This window comes from Seriola aureovittata, chromosome 16 (genome assembly GCF_021018895.1).
Source record: "Seriola aureovittata isolate HTS-2021-v1 ecotype China chromosome 16, ASM2101889v1, whole genome shotgun sequence".
NCBI lineage: Eukaryota > Metazoa > Chordata > Actinopteri > Carangiformes > Carangidae > Seriola > Seriola aureovittata.
Window position 1 is genome coordinate 25071447 of NC_079379.1, and position 22829 is coordinate 25094275.

A 22829-nucleotide genomic window follows, 5' to 3' on the forward strand; every position below is an offset into this window, starting at 1 on the left:
CTAGACGACAGGTTTGTTGACAGATACTTAAAATTCCTCCAGTGATCGACCGACTGATGCTGGTGCATTGTTCAGATAATGACACAGCACGACACGAAGCAGCAGGATGGATGGAGACGAGTGTCGTTGCATCATATTGGAAGATAAAGAGACAGAGGTGCGTTCTCACCTGGGTAGACTCCTGAGTCGTTGCTGATGCGGCGCTCAGCCGTCCTGCACGTGATTCTGGCGTCAGACACACTCTGGATGTCACACGGCAGACCTGAGGAGAAACGTGGTGAGAGCTCGCAGCAACTTTCCACTTCCACACAAAACAAAGAAGAAGTAAAATACAGAGTGAAGTCTGTTATTTTCCCTCCTCTGCGTCAGCTCAAACATAAAGTCTGTGAGATCATCGGTTCAGCTGTAAATACAAGAACAAGAGAATAAAACTTTACTGACATTTCTCTACTTTCTACTTTTACTTCTCTCCATTCAGGGAAATATTGTCCTTCAGCTCAGTAATCTGACAGCTGCAGTTGATTATTACACGTGACTTTATGAAACATTTATTATAAAGTCCGCAGCACTTTGAGAAAATGGCACTTAAACATACATCAGCCATTACACACTGATATAGTGTATAACAAATACATTTCTCTGCATAATAAACACTTATGGTTTTGATATGTTATGTACACGTTTGTACTGTTTGGTAAGATTTAGATTACAGGACTTTTACTGATGATCAAGTGATTTCACAGAGTCGTTGCTTCTTTTACTGAAGTGAAGGATCCAAACATCCGATTCCTTTCACTCAACTTTTATTCACATACTTGTGACATTTTGTTTTGTAAAAGCTGTTTCCTGTGGTGTGCACATTATAATGTACCTTTCACTCCAGTGCTGTATTTTATCAGATGCTCATAAGGTTTATACACTATTCTGTTTTAAAGGCTGTTGTGACGCTTCAGTTGCAGGAGCATGAAATCAATAAAGATTATCTTTGTTTTACAGATTGAAAATTATCCAGAGAGACTGTGCGAGCTCTGTGATCCGGTAAAATGAAGAAGACCGTCTCATTTTCTGCCGTATTTCAAATGTTCAAGAGGTAAGTGAAAAACCTTGACTGATCTGTGTCCAGATGGTGACAGCTGTTTTTAAGTTTTCTACCTGTAAAGCTGGAGAAAAGGTCGACAACTAATTATTCTTAAGTGAGCTTTGATTTCTCGGGTCGGTTACAGTTACACACACTATCAGTCATAAAGGAATTTTATTCTAGTGATTCTTGTGTGTCATGTTGAAACGGACGCTCTTTATTCTGTATCTGGTTTATTTTCATTAATTTCTTCTAAGCTGTTGAATTTGCTCAAATGCCAGATATTAATTTTTGTGGTTCTTGTTATTTGACAATCTGTTTTTCTTTCTTTGTTCTGTCACTTTGCTGCTGTGACGCCAGTGTGGGACTAATAAAAGAATATCTTATCTTATTATGACTGAGGGAAAATGACTTCTCTTTTTGTCAAATAGGAATTGTGACACGTCGACAGCAGCGTCAGTGACTCATGAGGTCTTGAGACAGACGGCTGCGTCTCTAAGCTGCATGAGATTCTTCCCTCCGCTCACAGACAACTCAACACTTTCCTTTTGTTGTGAAGAATGTGCAGCTCGTGTTGAGCTGAAAAGGATTATCACCATCGCATGCGACAAACCTGTGAAGGTTTGTTTAGTGGAGATCTGTTTGTGCTGAACACTTTGTTCTGTTGTCACGGTAACAGACTCTGGCTACAGGTGGGGAGTTTCCACCTTGGTGGAGACGGTTACCTCCGACCAGGACGCGTGCCGGGCGATCCGTTTGGTCGAAGAAGCGGCCGTGGACGGTCAGCAGGGTCCCGCCCACCACGCTGCCATTGGATGGAGAGACTCCTGTCACCTCTGAGAACAGCAACGAATAAACACACACAGAAACACAGCAGATACTGAATGTGAATAAATGTTGCTGTCCCCAAACTCACATGTAATATATGCACATATGTAAAAAACACATGTAAAAATTATATATAAAATCTATTAGAAATCGGAAAATTACAATATAATTTCATATATTGACATATATGTCTAGCTCATATTAATATACATGTTTATTGTATATTATTTACAATATGTTGATGACATATGTTACATAAATATATGTCCATCCCAGATGTAACATATGATAAACATAATATGTTGATATTATATGCAGTGGGCTCCACTTTCCCAGAAAGGGAAGAGACATGTTTAAAATGAATAAGAAAACCATAAATTAACATAGAATTATTATATGAATGTTGTTGTAATAAACGTTTATATTAAATATATATCATTAACATATATGGTCACAACATGTTTAACCATATCAAAATGAATCATATAGATATGTTTTAATATATATACATATACAGATTTTATTACAGGTATTTCATATATGTTATAAACTTACCTTCATATATCCAGAGGATGTATATATGTGATAATAATATATCCCCTATAGGTGACATATATGCTTTTTCTGTATGAGTCTGACGTACCTGCAAAAGTCTGGAACATGGAGAGTTTGCCCAGAGCTGAAACCCTGTACAGATTCTTCTCTGGCAAACTCCTGCAGATCATAAAGAAAAAATAATTTCACATTAACATTGTTGTTTGAAGTTTGAATAAACACAGTGCTGATCATTTTCTGAATGTATGGAAATCTTAAAGTGATGTTTCACCTTCCAAAATCACTGTCCAGAATGTAAGTGAGGTTGTGATGCCCTGAAGATCACATGACATCATCATTAAAGGACAGTTTCTAAATGAATGATTATTTTTTAATGTATATTTAGAGCATTTCTAACCATCTTACCGACATATGTCCCCGTCATCTTGCAGCTCATGTCTCCCCAATGAGAAGTTTCTGAAGTCAGTCGTAGGTTATATCTTCAGAAACATTAGAAACACCTTTAATATAAAATAACCAGCTCCCTTGAACTTAATGTTTTCAGAAGCTGCTATGCAACATATCTGAACTTTCTATGCAAATTAACATCTTAAAATAATTATATTTAATTATAGGATATAAAGGGAATTATAGGATGTAGGATTATAACTTCATTTCTGAATGCACAGGCCACATCTGGACAAACTTACAGTTCATCTGACTCTGGTTTGAGCAGCTGGCAGGGCATCGCTCCCATGTAGGATCTGGTACAAACAATTAAGTTGAGTTTTAATCTGCAGTTAAATGTCTAACTTAAATTCTTTATTATAAAGCGATTAAATAAACCTTCTTTACCCGTAACTTTAAATCTTAAACCTACATTTTATTAAAGCGAGTGAATAAATGTCAGTGGGTTGAGAAAGTTTCTATTGTTTCCAATGCAAAAAGAATCCTAATTGATTATGGGATATTACAGGACTTCCTTCAGTTCCTCGGGTCGTTTTAAAGAACGATACTTTAATGTTTTGGTGACGTCAGAGTTTGAAGATTTTGAAAGTAAACGTGAGTTTTTACCTGAGGAATCTGACGTTGAGGCCGTTGGAGCTGACGGCCGTGTTGCTGCCGTACACGTCAGAGTAGATGCGTCCGTGCAGCGTCACCAACGAGCCTGCAGACAGTTTGAAGAAGCTTTAAATCAAAGTTCAACTGGACTCAGTAGAATCTGCACATGCACAAATACAGAAGTCAAGAGCGCACCTGGGGGGCCGCTGGCTGGACTCAGGGATTTGATAGTGGGGGTGCGATACCAGACGGTCTGAGGAGAGGGAAAGTACAGATGGAAAAAGATGATCAATCACTGATCAATCAGTTGACTCGTGAAGTGTGGCATGAAGTGCAAACGTACATAGAAGCTGCAGTGGTATGACTTGTACACGCCGTGGCAGATGTTGCTGTCAGGAACGGGAACACCGTCCACACTCACACGGACCACGTAGTGGCCGCTCGGCATCGGCCTGCGGCGGGAGAACACAATCATTGTGGTTACAGGTGCAGGTGCAGGTGCAGGTGAGGCGGAGTGGATGCTCTTTAAAGGAGCCTGCAGGATACCTGGTGTAACACAGGATCTGGCTTCCGTGTGTCGAGTCTCTCTCCACGTCACAGGGGACGGACAGAGTGTCCGACACCAGAGTCACTTGGTTCCCAAAGGTGTCGTCTGCCGGGTTCAGCTGGAACTGACGCTCCTGGGCGAAACCTGGAAACACAAACACACCATAATAATCCTAATAATCCCCTGTAGAAGTATAAAGGCTTAAGGGTCAGAGAGAGACCTGGAGGAGTCTAGTTCAGGATCATGTGAACAGGTGATCCAGCTGCAGCCCCCCCCCCCCCATATAAACAGCACAATATATGAATCAAATAGTAAATACATGTAGAATAAAAGCCTAAAATGACCCTGATGTTAGCGGCCTGCTTATTGGCCTTCTAGCTCCAGCTGTGAGTCACATGATCTCACAAGAATATGGACCTTTGATTGGACAGCGACAGATTCTAACAACATTTAAACCACATTTCAGTTGTGTCACCAAGATATTGATGGAAACAAATAATCCACACGCGCAGCTACTGAAACATATTGAATTGTTTTATGCCTCATAATCTGTTTAAAGTCCAGTTATTACAGTTATTTTTAAATATGAGTTTTAAGCTTCATAACTTTGGATCAAACGACCATCAGCAGCTTTTCTCACCGTTTCCTGAGATGGTGAGGCGAGTTGCTCCATTGATGCTTCCTCGATGTGGAGACACGTAGTTAACGCGCTGAGCGGCTGCAATACAGAAACAACACATTAAACATATATTATAATATGTAATATATATATATTGTTTTCCCCTCTGAGCAGCTGGCTGCTGATTGGTCAGGAAGCAGCAGCAGTTTAAAAGCCAACAGAGATCATGAATGAAACGTGTTTCTGACAGACTCACCGCAGCAGCAGCAGCAGAGCGCGAGGAGAAGAGCCGCCGGCTTCAACGCGGGATCCATCCCGGAGATTTCCCAGAGTCCCTGCTGCCTCACCTGCGGTCTGCGTCCAGGTGCAGCTGAGGGGAAACCAGGTGACAACAACTTTAAACAAAAGGATGTTTCTGAAGGACTTTAAATGAAACCACGTGTGTGATGGAAAAATGAAATATATAAAAAAAGGAAAATGTCTGAAAATTTAAATACAGTGAAGAATTATTAGATTAATAAAGCAGGTTAGACACAACTCCCTACGTCACAGCCATGTTGTTAATGAATGCAGAACAATCAATAGGAGTCACCAGAAATATTGATTCATATTGTGATTTTAAAATGAATAAAAACTCACCTGTCAGTTAGAAAACGTCTTTACCTGCTGGATGGATCAGGTGTTCAGAGATAGAGAGAGAGAGAGAGGTAGAGAGACACTGTGGGTGCAAAGAAAGGCGCACTAACTCTTTATAAAGCAGCTGAGCTCCGCCTCTCACCTGGAAGTGGGAGGAGCCTGTCGACATCAAACCTCAGCCTGAGTCTGTTGATGAAATCAAACCGTCCGGAGTCAGAGTGGGGGGGGAGAGGGAGGAGTGATGGAAGAGAAGGAGAAGGAGAAGAAGAAGAGGAAGAGGAAGAACTTTAAAAAGCCTGACAGTGAATTTGTGGCTGAAAATAAAACATTAGAACATTAGAACAGATCAGTTACTGGAAAGCAAATATGAGCTGGGTCTTTATTAAAAAGTTGTTTGGCTCAACATGAAACCTGAACGTCAAGATGAAATCCAACCCTGAGTAAATATTAGTCCTTCCTTTGTGAAGCCGCTTAGTGTTTATTTATTTTTCCCAGCCACAGTGTCACTTTCCATTATAAAGCCAAAATCACATTCCATTATGAAGCCAATTGTGCCTGATATTTAATCCCACACCTGCACAGTGTGAGTGTAGCGGAGACCCGAGCATCTTGTCACACTGATCATATCTCCAGAACCAGACGCTAAGCCCACGTTCCTAAAACATCTAAACTGAACTATAAAACGTGGACACATGAGTACGTTCAATTACATTGTTTTTGTACATGATAGAGGAGAGAAAAGCTAGCAGTAGCACACCTGTCACGCTAGGTTGTCTCTGTACTTTTTGTTGCTGTTGGCTCCATAGCCACGCCCTCTTCACGACCACACCCTCTTCACGACCACGTTACGCCCCTTCGCCTGATATTATTGGCTATAATTGGTGGAGGCGTGGTGACGTAAGGACACATAATATTTTCTTTTAAAAGAAGAGAGTGATTTTAGAAATAAGAATACAAGAGAAATAGATTTTTGGTTGTGGGCGGTTTTGTTTTTTAGTAGTGATGCTACGTAGTAGTGATAAACAGAGATGATTGGCTACAGACGTGATCCACACAAGAAAAAGAAAACCCACAAATCAGCAACTGCAGTATTTATGTGTATTTTAACATCTGTACACTATAAAAGAAAATTCTAATTTTATGGAAAATAACTAAGTTTTCTAACAGTAATTTTTTTTTTTTTTTTATTGTGTTCAAATCTGTGTAAAATGACAGTAATTATCTGTAATTAAAAATGTAGCTTGTTATTATAAAGGTTAATGTACATACGAACAATTTAAAGATCTTCTCTGTAATTTCAGGGTGAATCTTATTAGTTTTACATCTATGTGACTTCTACAGTGGCTTGTCACAGACAGTTTTCCCTCGGACACAGAACTATGAGGAGCTGTAATATAAAAATCTGTCCTCACATGTAAACTCCTTATCTGGTCCTGTCTGGTACAAACTGAGGAGTCCTTGTCCTTGAACACGCAGCTGCTTCTTTTTGACGGTGAAGACGCTGAAGACGGTGAAGACGTCCTCAGAATTGTTCACACACACTTCCTGAACCTGCCTCCTTCTTCCCTCTTCCTGAAGTGCTCTTATTAAAATATACAAAGACAAACTTGGTCATTTTGTTAATGATCGAGCTTTTCATTTTCACATTTCCATCACAAGCCTCAGAAACAACGTGCTGTCAGGTCAGTGAACTGAGTTAGGACACTCTGCAGCGTGGGGATGTTTACAGCCGTGTTCATGTCATTACAACACAACATTTAGCAACAAGCAGCGAACACACCAGATCAGAGCCGAGGCGTGTTTGACCTCCTGTACCACGGCAGGCGTCAGTGTATTATTAGTCCACAGTGATGACATGAACAGACAGAGATCAGACAGTTACTGTAACCTCAGTGTTAATCATCACAGTGAGTCACACATTTCATACAACGCCACAGGGCACCAGGAGGAGTGACATCATTTCCTGTCTGACCACAAAGATATCCAGAGATTTATTTCCAGAGACTGCTGTGATTTGAGCTGCTGTGTGGAGAGTCAGAGGTGCCACCCCAACTGGATTTTGAGGGTTTTAATTTGGGTGTTGCTTTGGTGATTTAAGTTCCTGTTCACCTGTGTGGGGAGGTAAAGGGGGGGTCGTTATATTCTTTGTTCGCTGTGGTTATTTTGTTTGTTGTTAAGTTTGCACATGGTATAATAAGTTCATCTTTAGTCAATAAAGGTCGTTTGTTTTGCACATATTTTGGACTGACAGCGAATCCTTTTCTTTGGTAGCGTGTCATACACTCTGGCCGACCCCAGGCCGTCCTCTGGCCGACCCCAGGCCGACCTCAGGCTGACCTCAGGCCGACCCCAGGCTGACCTCAGGCTGACCTCAGGCTGACCTCAGGCCGACCCCAGGCTGACCTCAGCCTCTCCGTCTTCCTGAAGTCGCTACACAAACGTTAAACTTCGACACGATGTTAAATGCAGTAAATTTACCAAAACATCTTTGACTTCTGAGCTCGAGAATAAAAACGCATTTTTCTTTTCAAGGCTGGAAACAAAGAAACAAGACAAAGGTTAAATCTATTTCAGCTGCCACGATAGCAGGTTTTTCTCACTGCAGATATTTTGACGTCATAGTAGAAAAAACAGGTAATAATTGATATGAAATAATAAAGAAATAATTTGATCTTATATAAACCAGGTCGGGTGTTTTAGTTTCGCCTGTAGCTTTACAGCGTCAGCGTTTACAACCCGTTCACTCACATCACGTCACAGCAGGTTCAGGTTCAAGTTCATCACCCAAAGAAACGCTTTGTTTTCTTACGTCACATCCAGGAGAAAACCAGCAGAGCTCAACGAGCCTTTTTAACAGGGTAAATGTAGTTCTGTCAATCTGTCCTTTAAAGACGAGACGACGAGAGAGAAAGCAGCTGATTTAGTTTTTAAAGTTTTTTATTCTTCATCTTTAAGAAAAAACTAGAGTCACCTCCTCGTGGTCGTATCCCTCCGCCACTCAGACTAGATCCAGGTCACATCCTGTTTATCCAGACAGACAGAGGGACAGACAGGGAGACAGACAGACAGACAGAGAGACAGACAGAGGGACAGACAGAGAGACAGACAGGGAGACAGACAGGGAGACAGACAGACAGAGAGACAGACAGAGAGACAGACAGACAGAGAGACAGACAGACAGAGAGACAGACAGAGACAGACAGAGAGACAGACAGACAGAGAGACAGACAGAGACAGACAGACAGAGAGACAGACAGACACAGACAGACAGAGACAGACAGACAGAGAGAGAGACAGACGGACAGACAGACAGACAGAGAGAGAGACAGAGAGACAGACAGAGAGACAGACAGACACAGACAGAGAGACAGACAGAGACAGACAGAGAGACAGACAGACACAGACAGACAGACGGACAGACAGAGGGACAGACAGAGGGACAGACAGAGAGACAGACAGACAGACAGAGAGACAGACAGAGCGACAGACAGACAGACAGACAGACAGAGAGACAGACAGACACAGACAGACAGACACAGACAGACAGAGAGACAGACAGACACAGACAGACAGACACAGACAGACAGACACAGACAGACAGACAGAGAGACAGACAGACACAGACAGACAGAGAGAGAGACAGACAGACAGACAGACAGTAACTCAGCACAGATCCTTTATTGTGACACAGAGGGAATTAAGAGGTCAGAGGTCGTTGAGTACAGAACTGTCATGTGAAGATTGATGAACGTGAACTTTGTTTATTCAGCGTTTTTACTCTGAGGCTCTTTTCATTTCATCTATTGTTATTCCAAAGAACATTATTGTCATTATAGAATATTATATAATACTATTATGTTGTTTTTCAGCCTTTTAGTGGATAAAGTGTCAAAATAAAAGACAAACATGTCACATTTACCACGACGTAAAACAAATCTAATCAGTAAACTAATATCAATCAATAGTGCCAGTTGTAAAAACTTAAATAATTATCATCATCAATAATGATTTGATTCCACTCTTGTGCCTGTAGGATAAACATGAACTACAGTCAGCAGCTGGTTAGCTTAGCTTAGCATAAAGACTGGAAACAGCTAGCCTAGCTCCTGCTAAAGCTCAGCAACATGTTATAAGTGTCGTGCTTTTATGTGCTGGACTATTTTTTGGTTTCTCTGCTATATATTTATTTATTTTTGTTATTTATTTCATTTCCTGTTCTCAGGTCTCACCTGTAAATGAGATCTCCATCTCAATGTGACTTCCTCATCAAAGAAAGAATAAATAAAACTTGTGGGCCGAGAGCAGCGAGTCGCATTTTAACACTTTGTCAGTTCAAACAAACAAGATCCGACATGTTAATGAGATTTACAGCTGCTGGCTCCGGCTCCATAGTAATGTACAGACTTCAATCTCTCATCTTACTCTCCTATTTAATCTATAACCTATAATACCTATAATAAATACATAAATATTTCCTTAAAATATTTTCTGTTGTTAATATGAACAATTTCTTTACATAGAAATACTAGATTTAAAATAAAAAGCAAAGGAATCAAACTGAACTTTGAAGTTTCAGGCTGGTTAGTTTTTACATTATTCTCCAGTAACAGCAGATACACACCTTCACCTGTCTTACTGCTTCCTGCAGGAGGAGGAGGAGGAGGAGGAGGAGGAGGAGTGATGAAGGTGGTGCGGCTGTGAGCGACAGAACTCTTGGGAAACTAAAGATTTACTGTTAAAAGTTAGTGTTGTGGAAATCTGCTTCATATCATCAAGTTACATGTTTTTTTAATTTGCATTCAGTTCAACACACACACACACACACACACACACACACACGCACACGCACACGCACACGCACAGACACACACGCACACACACACACACACACACAGAACAGGAAGAGAGACGTCATCCAGCAGCTTCATCTCTCAACTGTAACATAGAAAACACATTCCTGCAGAACTGCTGCTGCACTGAGTCACAAGTGTCTGAACAGGAAACAACTTTTCCTTTAAGAAAATAAAAGCATGCACTGGATGATTTTTGAAGGTGAAAACTAGAAACTGTTGATTGTTGATTGTCAGCTTTAGAATCACAAACACTTCTCCGCTCACGCGATAGAGAGATATTTTTAAAATCATTTTAACATATGAATGATTGATCAGTAAGTCAGAACGCACTTATTAAGCTCATCTGAAGTAAAACACGTATAAATTCCAGTCTCACTAAAAAGGAGCCACATTATTAATAAGGCTGGTTACTGTGATCATTCAAACCCACTGTCTCTAAATCCTCATGCTCTGCAATTTAATGATTTACTATATTATTATCAAATAATGCAAATGATATTCAGAGGAAAATCAGAGCCACTCTCAGACTGTGTCCAAAAGTTTTTACAACACAGGAGACAAATATGATCAGAGTCTGTCAGTTCACTGTTCACCAAGATAACAGGGATTAAAGTGAGATATGTTTCTATTGTCGGGGTGAAATCATGGAACAATGCAAATACAACATTTGTAAAAAATGTGTAAATCGCTTAAAAAAAAAAAAAGACGATTAAAAAAGATAAAGACAATTTAAAAATGATTAAAAAACGAATAAAAGGGGGATTAAAAGATTCTGTTTTTCTGTCTATACTGTGTATATTTACTGTATTATGTGAGATGAAAAAAAAACTACAACTCAAAAAATGTCTTTGTCTTGTTATGCAACATCCTGAACAACGAAACGGCCTCAAACACGAGGAGACAAAGACATTTCTGTCATTCCACCCACAGATTATTTTTAGCACAAATCATCATCGCGCTCATTCGTGAGAAAAAAGCAGAAAAGCAGATCCAGCTGCATTTTTCTGGTTGGAACAAAGAAATCAATCAAACAGGTCAAACAGGTTTTCAGCAACAATTAAGAGACAAAAGGCAGCAGCGCCCCCCAGTGACCAAAATAGGCATGACTTTATTTTTTTTCTTCCAAAACTGCTGCATAACAAACTAAAATCATTATGAAAAACACACAATACAAAATAAAAATAACACTTCAGCAATGAGAACAATGAGAACAAACATCAGTCTGATGGTTTGAGTTGTGGATTTACAGTGAGTTAAAAAATGCCTAAGACGTGACTCCTCTGCTTCACAAGGCGGCGTGTTGAGCTAGAAACGCTCTGATTCTCTGCAGCAGCTCTTTCTTCACACTGTCTGGGACGAGCGCTGCAGAGAGGAGACGCACATTAACAAAGAGAAGAAGAGCTGTCCGTCTGTGTGACACAATCAGAAACAACAGTCCTGGAATAAATAAAGTATCTGTGACACTCTGCTGGATTACACTGCGCTGTCCTGTTTCTAACATCATCTCTATAATCACTGAGTGTCAGTCTCCTGATCTACTGAGAACAACGTTACGTCTCAGACAACAACCTCCAATCAATACGAACTTCCTGAAGGTTTTAATGTTTCAACTGTTTTAAAGAGACGTCGAGTCGACGTCATGATGTTTGTGCTGCTGTTGAACTGCAACACAAATACGGAGTCACAGGAGCGCCACAAAAAAGAATATATCTGTAAAAGAATAAAAAAATAGATGTGGAAATATAAAGAGAAATAAATAAAACAATTTAAAAAATGCTTGTACTGTATAACTTTTGCTTTCACCAAATGATTTTGCTTTTGCTAGAATGGAAAAATCAAAATCATTTCGTAAAAGCAAAAACAAAAGGTAAAAGCATTTCTTTTGTTTTATTTATTCCTGTTTATATTTTCACACTTATTTTCTTATTCTTTTACAGACTTATTCTTTTTCATGGCGCTCCTATGGCTCCATACACACACACTGTAAAACACATATTACTATTAATACTACGAACACCTTTCAGTAAAAAGCATTTCAGTCCAACGGGACAGAAACAGAGATTAGAATCTGGATTCAAACTTCTAAAGCAGTTGTCTCGACAAAAACTGCACTTTTCATCTAAAGTCGTTTTTAGTGTAAAAACAATTTGCTGTTTATGGAGTTGAGCAGCATTTGTCTCAGTGGAGCTTTATTTTACAAGTTTCAGCTTTTGTTCTTTCACTGATGTTCTGCACATTATTTTTTTATTATTGCAAATCAACTTTCAGAACGTGTTCTGCTCTCCTGTTCAGGAACCTCCCTCCTGTGTAAACGGGTCCGCTGGTCGCTCATCTGCAGCTTCAAACTAAGACGAGCAAATATTTCTAAAAGCTTTTTAATTGAACTCAAAACATGTCAGTGTTAAACGTTTTAACGTCTTAAAATCCAGATTTCTCTTTTCTCTTCCAGAAGCTGTAAGTGTTGAAGTCTGTCTCGTGTTATTAGATATAAACTGTATCAGCTTGTTCCAGCTCTTCATCATGATCCTGATGGCTGAGATACTCTCAGCAAAGACTCCATGTTTGGAGACTATTTTATTCAGTAGGGTTCATATTGTTTTTCAATACTTCATTCTGTACATAATCAATGCTCATAATGTACACTCAGCGGGCACTTTATTAGGAACACCATACTAATACTTTGCTCTGAGAACAGCCTCAGTTCTCCGTGGCACTGACTCCACAGGTGATGATGATGATGATGATGATGTTCTGCAAATCTCCTGCGCCGCCGGATAATTCAGGAGTTTCAGTTTGAGACTTTAGCATTGTGGTTTTTTTATGGAGCATTATCCTGCTGGAGGGAGCCATTAGACGACGGTGAACTGTGGGTCACACCCCCACCAACCTGTGTGTGTGTGTGTGTGTGTGTGTGTGTGTGTGTGTGTGAGACAACCCCAGGAGATCCAGAACCAGTTCATCTGACACCAACAATCATGGCACACAAATTCACTGAGATCACATCAACTGAAGCTTCTGACTGTATCTGCAGGATTTTATGTCGCACTGCTGCCATGTGATTGGCCGATTGGATAATTGCACGAATAAGCAGGTGTACAGGTGTTCCCAATAAAGTGCTTGGTGAGTGTATATTTTGAAATGACTCGTCATTTGAATTTCTCTAAATTGGATCACAAAGCTTAAGATATATTATCTCATTTAACCGTGTTCTTTATGTCTCTTGCATTATTTTATTCACATGTAAAATTCTCACATTTAGAAGCTCTGACGTCTCCACCACAGTTGAAAACAAAGCACTGTGGGTCTAAACAAAGTGTGACTGTGCAGATTCCCCCTTATTGTATTAGTGTACTGTCACAGTATTTACCCCCCCCCCCCCGCCCCCCCGCTGTGTTTGATCATGAACGGTACCTCTGCCTTTAGGTGTGACTTCTGTGACGAGGTCCTCCACTGTGACGTGCTCCAGGCCCTTTTCTCTGATCACATCTGGACACAAGAGTTCATGAGTTTAGATGGTCCAGTTTCATAGGAACACACACTAGCGCACACACGCGCGCACACACACACACACACACACGCACACACACAAACAAACAATTACATGCAGTACCTTTGCAGTGTGCTTTAAGCTGATCCTTCCATCCACACTCCACCAGCTTCGCCCTGAGCAACTCTTTCAACCTGCCGCCACACATTTAGTTGACATTTTGTAAATACGTGTAAAGACACTGCACAGTCTGTAAACCACTCACAACCGAAAACACTGCAGAGAAAGACTCGCTTACCTCTCCCGCTCCCCCATTTCTATCAGCTTCTGGTTTATTGCAGCCCTCATCTGGGAGTCTTTGCTCATGATCTGTCGGGGAATTAAATAAAAACAGTAAATCTGTCAGTTTGGATTCAACTAAATGTGATAAATATGTGAAATATTGTTTAATTCAGCTAGCAATCAGGTAGACGCTACCTTTTGTCGGGATGGATCAGCTGGGGAGCACACCGTCCCTTCACTAAAGCGTACCGTCGGAAACGTTCGCGGCGGAACGGTTTAAGGGTTCCGCTTTTTTGGCGGTAAATTCGTCACACGTTACGTCACTGTGAAAAAGTCGTGTTTTATGACACAGTTCATCTTCAAGAGACGGCGTCTGGTTTTGAAAGACGAAAATAAGAACGAATTTAAGAGAAAATACATCGAGAACTCACCTTCCCATGAGCACCCGGGCCCGCCTTGTCCGCTCTAAAAATGGCGCCGTGTTCGACAAAACAGGAAACGTGTGTGTTACTGACTTCTTCACCATCATCATCTTGTTGTACAGGATTGTCACCAACTTGTAAATTAGCCGGTCACATTAATCAAAACATGGCCGCGTCTAACTATTCCCTGAAGGTCAACAGAGAGCTGCTGGACCCCGGCTTCGAAAGTTACCGCTTATCTCTGGACGCCATCCCAACCTACAACGTAGAGCTGGACGCTGGTGAGAGAAACTTAAGAGTGCAGTTAGCATGTGTGCTAGCCTAGCATTGATACCAGCTATCACTTATGCCATGTAACATCCTCATTTCTTTACAGTTTGGTAATAATTTAAAACGTCCTGTGGTCATGCTAATTAACACTACTCCTCCACTTTTACCTGAAGGGGTCAGTAAGAAAGTGAACTGCAATGATTAGTTGATTAATCGGTTAGTCTGTGCAAAGACAATTAATCGGTTAGTATTGTGAAGAAGGAATAATTATTTTTATTGTGTTTTTAAGACAAAATACCAAATAATTTGTGGCTCCTGCTTTGATTTGATGCTCTTCTTTGTCATACATGACTGATGTCTGAATATCTTTGAGGGCTTCACTTTATGCTGTGGGAAAGTATATGGGTTTTTACTTTCTTACGTTTTATAAAGGAAAATAATCTGCAGAATAATTGACAAACAATAATAGTTGGAGCCATATTCAATTCACTGCTGATTATCGTAATAACAGTGATGTTAGTGTGAACTTGTGAGTGTAAAATTGTCTTTGGCTTTAAAAATACAACACGAATACAAAGATTTAAAGTCAGTCTTAAAATTAGATTATTTTACATAACAACGAGGAGCTGGCTGCAAGATTTAGTTTATAAAAGAGCCATAATGTGTTCGATATCTTAGATGCACTCGGCAGGAACGACGACTTATTGCACATATGTCCGGTGTCTGTTGCTCGTCTCTAATGCCTCCATGAGGATTACAAAGTGCCTTTCATAAAACACACAGACAAAGAAAGCAAAGTGAAAGAGTACAGAGAAAAAAATCTGTCAAATTGACATTTGATAAAAATATAAACAAGATGAAAATAAAGGTAAAAGAAGAATAGTACATATGACAAAGAAAAAGCCACAAAAACGAGGGAAACGCTGGTATGTTCATGAACATCCATGTTTTCCAATTCATGTTGGCCACTGATGTATATCAAGCCGATTTAAGTGGCTTTATAAAGCACTATTATTTTACTGCTTGTATAACATATTAAGTGACATAGAAAAATATTTTGGTGCATCTTTATTACATATAAAAGCTGTTGCAGTAATCATAGGTTTAACTCCTGCTCAGTGAAAACTCGAAATTTTTTCATTTTCATGTCTCACCTTTTGCTTTGTCATCTGTGCCACAGCTGTGGAGGAAGTGAAGCTGAAGGACACTCAGTACACCCTGGAACATATGCGTGCGTTTGGCATGTACAACTACCTGCACTTAGACCCTTGGTATGAAGATAGTGTTTTATTTGTGGACTGCAAAGGACGAGTTCTCAGCCTCTCCGTCACTCTGGTAAGATTTTAAATCCTCCTTGTTGCTGTTTACGTCTTTGTGCTGCAGCAGCGTGTGGGTCTATTTACTGTTAGTTAGTTCAACATATCCTTCCACCAAAGTCTGTGAGGCAAATTCATATGTATTTAATGTTCATGTCAAATAAAACAGTTGTGATGCAGATGTTGTGACAGTGGAATTATTGGTGGAATTTAGTTTAGTTCAGTTTATTTGGACAGAAGGAACAGTAAGACATTACACATTAAAAAGATATAATAATAATAATAATAATGATAATAATAATAAATCAAGACAGAAAGCTGAACACTTCATATTTTTAACGACGACTTCGCAGTTGAGCTGAGTGAACTCAGGGACGAGGAACTTCTGAATTTGGTTTAAAAAATGATGATTAGAAGTTTGACAATAAGGTAAATGAAAATCCTTTGAGCGCGTCAGTAAATAAGAGTGAATGTCAGACGATAATAGAAGAATTATGAAATGTATTGAATTTAAACATTATCACACGAGTCAGAAGATGATTTGCAGAATAAATTGACAGAAGTTTAAATGTCCTAAACAAAGGTGCAGATGGGTCTTAGCAGAGTTTGAAAGCATCTGTTTTTGTATTAGAAGTATGTGATTGAGGTATAAAGTTGCCGTCAGTGCCTCTGACTCACCAGCAGGTGGCGGTCAAACACTTGTGTAACGGCAGCGCCGGCCCACGGTGCTTTTCCGGCAGGTGACGCCAAGAGAAACTGAATTTCATCTGCAAAAATTCCACCAACTTCACATTTTAAAAGCTGCAGTGTCAACGTGGCTCTTCCCATCACTCTGTTCCTTCAGGGAGACGTTCAGTCAGAGGCAGTTTTAGGGGAAAAACAACTTCATTTGACTTTCTTTTGTCTGTTGGATGATAAAGTTTTGGATGAGTCCTTGTGTGTCTGTGGTTAATCACAGGTGTGATTTAGATAATTAACTCAAGATCCTGATCCAGGACCAAGACGCTGAGACGAGGAGTAGAATCAGCACCGTGACCTTTTCAGCTGAGACTTCTTTCATGTCTCAGATCATTGACCGTGATTAGAGGTAATTGGAGCAACATCAGTGATTTTTATGTCCAAACCGGCCTGAATGATGGTCGTCACACTGTCATCCTGTGAGGAAGAATATCTGGCTTTCAGTTGCATCATTAAGTGACTCTTTATGGAAATGTGTTGCTCAAATCCTAATTACAATCATCACATGATAATTATCGGGCGGCGGGACCTTTTGTGTACGTTTGCAGGAAGGGTCGCGCGGCGCTTTGTGCAGAGGCGGATCACGCTCTCGTTCGGGACATTAACGGACACGGATGGTGGAGAAAATGATCTCAAAGGTGCACCCTACATTAGGTGGTGATATAATACACAGTGTTGAGCGCCATGGCAACAGCAGGGCAGCGGCTGCACAGTCCTTTTCAAACGCTGTTACTTCCAAGCAGTGAGTAATTGAAGCTCATGTGCGACGGATCTGTTCGTTACTAACGAGGCTCTGAGTTGTGAATCACGGCCGAGTCACGTGTCCCGCCACCTGTGATTTCAGATGTTGATCAGAGTTTTCTCATTGGTTTATGGTGCAGTGACCTTTCTCTTCTTCTGTGGTTCAAAACCGTCTCTCGTTAAGCGTCTCTGAGTCCTTGTGAGTCATGACTGGACTGTTTGGAGAATAAAAGTAATTTGATTGGTTGGTAGCAATAACAGACACATGTATATCACACATTTTATATTATTCTCTAATCTTCGACAGTCAGAGCGGCAGCCATTTTGTTTTCTCACGTTCTCCGTCCGTCTCTTTGTTATGGACACGATATCTCAGTAACACCTTGACAGAACTTCTTCAAATTTGGTACAAACATTCCCCTGGACTCGAGGACTAACTGATTAGATTTTGGGAGTCAAAGGTCAAAGGTCACGGGCGTGGTGACCTCACAAAATCCATGTTGCACCATTCCTATGCTTTTCCTCACCACTAGTGCCGAAACAACAGAAAACCTGTCTGCATCTATTTTGATAACTGACTCATCATTTTCTCTTTGCTGCTTTTTGGTTTAAGATGTCACCTTGACTTTGAGAAGTTGTAATGAGTATTTTCCTTCACTATATTTTGACATTTCATAGACCAAATAAATAACAGAGCAAGTAATTATCAGTTTCATCCACATCCACCAACATTCAAATTCACTCCACCCGGTCTCCTTGAATCAAACTCACTCTGGTTTAAATCCACGTAGAAACAGCTGCAGTTGTTTTACATGGATACTGACTGACTGACTGACTGACTGACTGACTGACTGACGTACGTGTCTGTTATGTTGTGAATCCAGGACACTGCCCTCGGGAAGCCAAGAGAGGTTTTCCGTATCAGCGCTGACTCCAGCCGGTGTGAGGATCGTCTCTGTGCCTCCGTCAGCCTCACCTCCGCCACCTGGGCCGCTCTCTCCGACGGCACCGGCCGACTCCACCTCCTCCGCACGGGCAAGAGGGGAGACAGCTCTCATTCGAAGTGGGAGGTACGTAGAGCAACAAACACATGATCAAATAACTGTGTGAGTTTTCCATAATTCAGACATTATAATATAATCTAGAAGTCACTGTGGAGGTCAAAGGGTCGGGACTCATTCGTGACCTTTTATTGACCTCATTTGGTGACTGAATGGAAGTGCAGCAACGCTGACTGGGCTTCCTGCTTTGCTCTGATCACATCCCTCTCATCTCCACAAGTGAGTGTTGTTTAAAACTGACACAAGCACTTTGACACTGAGGAAAGCAGCTGAGCAGAAATTCTGTGCTGTATCATGAAGAGGAAACATTTCTCTCTCTGCTGCTTTGTCTTCTGCTTTATGGGCCGGACACAGACAGGTGTCGCTCAGGTGCTTGTGACTGATGTTAGCATCAGACTGGAGGTGTGTTCAGTGTCCAGAAACTGGGTGCACAAACCCGACACCTCAGCAGCTGGTGATGTAATCTCCGAGTCATTGATGACAAAGTCAAAGCCCCGGAGGAGCAGAGTCAGTGATTAAAAAGAGCTCAGTGATTGTGACTGTGACAAAGTTGTTTGTAGCAGACGGTGATGAAGATTAGGAAAAGTCTTTTTTTTCTAATTGACTCCATTAATAAGTAGCTTCTTCCTCTGGGTCATGCAGCTTCGTTTTTGCCCAAAAACACATCAGCGTTGCACCGAGCAACATGTTCCTTCACTAAACTGAACATGGGAGCTGTAGTTTACTTTAATCTGTCCCACATACATCGTCCTGCTGCCCAAAATCCTCAGCAGATAACTAGCTACATAGAGAGATAGCGAGGTAGCTAGGTAGCTAGGTAGACGTACTTCAATGATCCCAAATTGGTAAATTACAGTTATAGCAGCTGATTACTAAGAATAAAAAACAGCTCAATCTACATAGAAGAAAAATCAAACACAATATCTCAGTAAACAATGTGTGCAGCAGGGTTGTACAAACAGTGGCGTTTGGTTGAACCAGAAACTACAAACGTGTTAATCCACTGGAAAAAATAGTCCCGAATAAACGCACTTTATTCCAATGTGAGTGAATATTGTTTAAAAACGACAGTTCTCAGCTGTTTTAGGAAATAACTGAGTATTTAGATAAATAAACTTTATTTATGAGTGTTAAAATATATATATATTTGAGTCCTCAGCAGGAACCAATGAGGAGCGAGTGCTGTAGATGATTAACTCTTTCTTATCCTGTAACCTCCCGCTACATTAACCAAGCTAACCGGCCGTGAGTCCTGCTCACAAACGTAGATGGAGCCGGTGAATTCTTTCCTCATAAAAACAGCCAGTTATTCTTCAAATTCAAGCCTCAGAACCAGAGTGTGTGTTTAGAAAGCCGCCAGGAAGAGGTCTGAGGAAGTGAGGGTGAAGTCTTTGTGCTCTTCTTCCTCTTCACAGTCGGGATCGGTTTAACGTTCAACAGTGGAATCTGTGATGAAGAGTAAAGGCCCTGAGTCAGTCAGCGACCTGTGGGGAGTTTTCAGTAAAGTGAGGTGACATCAAAACAGTCACCACAGTCATTAAATACATATATGAGGAGAAGCAGCTCTGTTCTTTTCCCTTCAGATCAAAGTTTTATTTTTATTCCTCCGCCCGGCGACAGTCAGAGCGGCAGCCATATTGTTTCCAGGTTGTCCGTCCGTTTCGTTCTCGTTGACACGATATCTCAGAAAAACCTGGAAGGAACTTCTTCAAATTTTGCACAAACATTCACCAGGACTCAAGAATGAACTGATTAGATTTTGGTGGTCAAAGGTTAAAGGTCAAAGGTCACAGGGACCTCACAAAACACTTTTGGCCTTGTGAACGCTCCATGACGCCTTGAGGGAATTTCTTCAAATTTGGTAAAAACGTTCATCTAGACTCAAGGACGAACTGATTAGAGTTTTGTGGCTAAAGGTCAAAGGTCAAAGTCATGGTGACCTCGCAAATCACAGTTTTGGCCTTGTGAACGCAACATCTCCTCTTCAAGGGAATCCCTTTCAATTTTGCACAACTGTCCATTTGGACTCAAGGACGAACTGATTAGACTTTGGTGATCAAAGGTCAAGGTCATGGTGACCTTGGAAAACACTTTTTATGACAGTTTCATCCACGTGGTTCATATTCTGTCTGACTCTGGATAAACAGGATGTGACCTGGAACTAGTCTGAGTGGCGGAGGGATACGACCACGAGGAGGCGGTTCTAGTTATTTTTATTTCTGTTGTTGTTAGTGTTTGTTGCTTTGATGTAATCAAAATGTTTAAATCAATAAACATATATATTTTTGAAATGACTGCTGGTTGCTTCTCTTCCTGTAGCCGCTGTTCAGTGAAGACACGGGGGAGCCGTTCACCGTCCTCCACAGCGTCTCACACGTCCAGGCCGGAGTCCACAACATGGAGGTTCTGCTGCTCCGCATCCAGAAGGACCCACAGGAAACCAAAGGAAGTGGGTTCTCTGTGTCTCTGGAGTGGATCACAGTCGCCAACACTGCAGGACATGGTGGGTGGTTCGTTGACATTGACATCATTGATCATAGTTCTGCTAATTGAGCATGAAATAATATAAGACCAGTGTGTCTTACATAATTAGATCTGAGTCATTATTTCTCTCTTTGTACATTTTTACAGAATCACATCCAGTAGACAGAAATCCTGTTTAATTAAACACTACTAATCATAATCTGCCTTTAATGAAGTTTAATTATCATTTCTCAGATGAGATTAGTGCACAAACGTTGGCAGGAAGAATTTTCATTAAAGTTCTTGGCTTGAGCTCAGAAAGAAATTCACCCTGACTAATGATTCAAAGATCAGATCCACCAGAGAATAAAGCAGCCGCAGCCTTTTGAGAGTCTCTTCCTCAGTCACCTGGATGTAAAGAAGCAGCACTTTGATATCTGAGAGCTGAAGCTTCATCCGTCGGGAGGCTTTGGATGGACCTGAAAACAGTATAAAATGATACTAATGTACTTTCACAGGTATAACACAGGTGATATAAAGGTGTAAAGATTGTCCTGTGATTTAAACATTATCCAAGATAAACAACTGAAAAAGAAATGAATAAAAAACTCAATAAGATAATAAATGAACAAATAATTAAATGATAACACAAAATGAAATGTGTAAGAGAAAAGATGAATCTGAATCTGTGGAAACAAAACTCAGATGAGGAAACTTTTATCTTCCCTCGTAGAGTTCCTCCTTTTTCACAGCAGAAACATTTAGTTCACAGATCTAATAACTGATGAAGAAAAGAATGAAAGTCTGGATATCGACATGATCCCTGATGGAAGCGACCTGAGCTCGACTCCGTCCTGAGACGTGTTGATGTTGTTATACTTCCTCTTTTCCTGTGTCGGAGTTTAATAGGAGACGAGATGACTTTACACCTCCATCACTGACTCCCGTTGTTCCCGCCCCGCAGGTCAGGAGAAGAGCTACGAGGTGAGGAAGAGGAGGGTCCTCAGGGGGAAGTCGGTGCCTCACTACGCGGCGGTGGAGCCGCGGGGGAGGGGGCTGATGGTGGCCTCGGAGAAACCGTTTGTCTTCACGCACGTGGACGGTCGTCCTGTGGAGCGGCCCGAGCCGGAGCCCATGGAGGAGGAGAAGACAGGTGGGTCACAGGTGGAGCTGGAAACGTATTACCGTGGTTAAAGACAACACGACTCCACCTCATATTTACACTTTAAAAACACTGTTGTCATTTTATTTTCTCTGTTGGAAACCATCTGTGACGAGCAGATAACAGTCCCAGCGAAGGATATTCCCAGAAGCTCAGTTTTATTATTGTAGGAGATAAGTCATTTTAAAGCTGCAGTTACACTGTGGTGTTCTGTGAAATGAGGCGAGAGGATCACGACCGCAGTTTTAAACACAGTCGTATTTTGACTTTATGGGTACTGCGTTAGCAAACACTATTGATTTATACATCCAGCAGCCATGACAACATTATCCTTCCATTCAAAGTCTGATATTCACTCTCCACTGACGCCGGAGAAGAACACCTGGATCTGTAGCTGCTGAATGCTGCAGCTCTTTCAGCAGCTACTGGCTCTGACTTTGTGTGTGTTGGGTTTGTTGTTTATTGGGTTTATTAATGTGTTTTCATTGAAAACAGCTGCTGCTGTTAACAAGGCTGACGACAGTGTTCGAACCAGAGGGTGAAAATCTCTGTAGAAACCAAATCACTGTGTTTGTCGCCACAAGCAGCTGCTTTAATGTGACACGTTTCCATTCGCACCAGTTTTATTACAAAAACACTGATTATTAGATCGTTTCTATCAAGTTCTCCGTCGAGCAACATTCACTTGTTTGGCTCATTACCTGGAGGAGCCAGGGGTCGACTGGCTGGG

The 22829-nt window shown here is 41.0% G+C and overlaps 3 protein-coding genes across 3 annotated transcripts in view; 1 reads left to right on the forward strand and 2 right to left on the reverse strand.

The window, feature by feature from the left end:
• Nucleotides 1-5381, reverse strand: part of LOC130184140 (fibrocystin-L-like) — a 43753-nt gene extending 38372 nt beyond the window's left edge. The window contains exons 1-13 of the mRNA XM_056399948.1: nt 5308-5381; nt 4925-5038; nt 4690-4767; nt 4049-4193; nt 3846-3954; nt 3698-3755; nt 3515-3608; nt 3151-3204; nt 2867-2940; nt 2733-2775; nt 2550-2620; nt 1804-1914; nt 170-262 (exon numbers count right to left, since the gene is read on the reverse strand). Coding sequence (XP_056255923.1) covers nt 170-262; nt 1804-1914; nt 2550-2620; nt 2733-2775; nt 2867-2940; nt 3151-3204; nt 3515-3608; nt 3698-3755; nt 3846-3954; nt 4049-4193; nt 4690-4767; nt 4925-4982 — 988 coding nt within the window. The 5' untranslated portion in view covers nt 4983-5038; nt 5308-5381. The remainder of the gene's footprint in view (nt 1-169; nt 263-1803; nt 1915-2549; nt 2621-2732; nt 2776-2866; nt 2941-3150; nt 3205-3514; nt 3609-3697; nt 3756-3845; nt 3955-4048; nt 4194-4689; nt 4768-4924; nt 5039-5307) is intronic.
• A 5859-nt stretch (nt 5382-11240) lies between these two features.
• Nucleotides 11241-14237, reverse strand: LOC130184233 (transcription and mRNA export factor ENY2). Its single transcript, XM_056400109.1, has 5 exons — nt 14122-14237; nt 13943-14013; nt 13768-13838; nt 13569-13643; nt 11241-11519 (listed from the first exon to the last, which is right to left on the reverse strand). The coding sequence occupies exons 2-5, from the start codon at nt 14008-14010 to the stop codon at nt 11443-11445; spliced, it is 291 nt and encodes a 96-aa protein (XP_056256084.1). The 5' UTR covers nt 14011-14013; nt 14122-14237; the 3' UTR covers nt 11241-11442.
• Nucleotides 14238-14401: 164 nt separating this feature from the next.
• Nucleotides 14402-22829, forward strand: part of nudcd1 (NudC domain containing 1) — a 37605-nt gene continuing 29177 nt past the window's right edge. The window contains exons 1-5 of the mRNA XM_056400108.1: nt 14402-14629; nt 15799-15953; nt 18298-18483; nt 20794-20977; nt 21902-22090. Coding sequence (XP_056256083.1) covers nt 14515-14629; nt 15799-15953; nt 18298-18483; nt 20794-20977; nt 21902-22090 — 829 coding nt within the window. The 5' untranslated portion in view covers nt 14402-14514. The remainder of the gene's footprint in view (nt 14630-15798; nt 15954-18297; nt 18484-20793; nt 20978-21901; nt 22091-22829) is intronic.

Coding starts and splice junctions, on each gene's coding strand:
- LOC130184233 (XM_056400109.1), bottom strand. CDS start 14,010: ATGAGCAAAGACTCCCAGATGAGGGCTGCAATAAACCAGAAGCTGATA. Junction 13,644..13,767: donor GCTTAAAGCACACTGCAAAG/GTACTGCATGTA, acceptor TCTTGTGTCCAG/ATGTGATCAGAGAAAAGGGC. Junction 11,520..13,568: donor AGTCACACCTAAAGGCAGAG/GTACCGTTCATG, acceptor TCCTCTCTGCAG/CGCTCGTCCCAGACAGTGTG.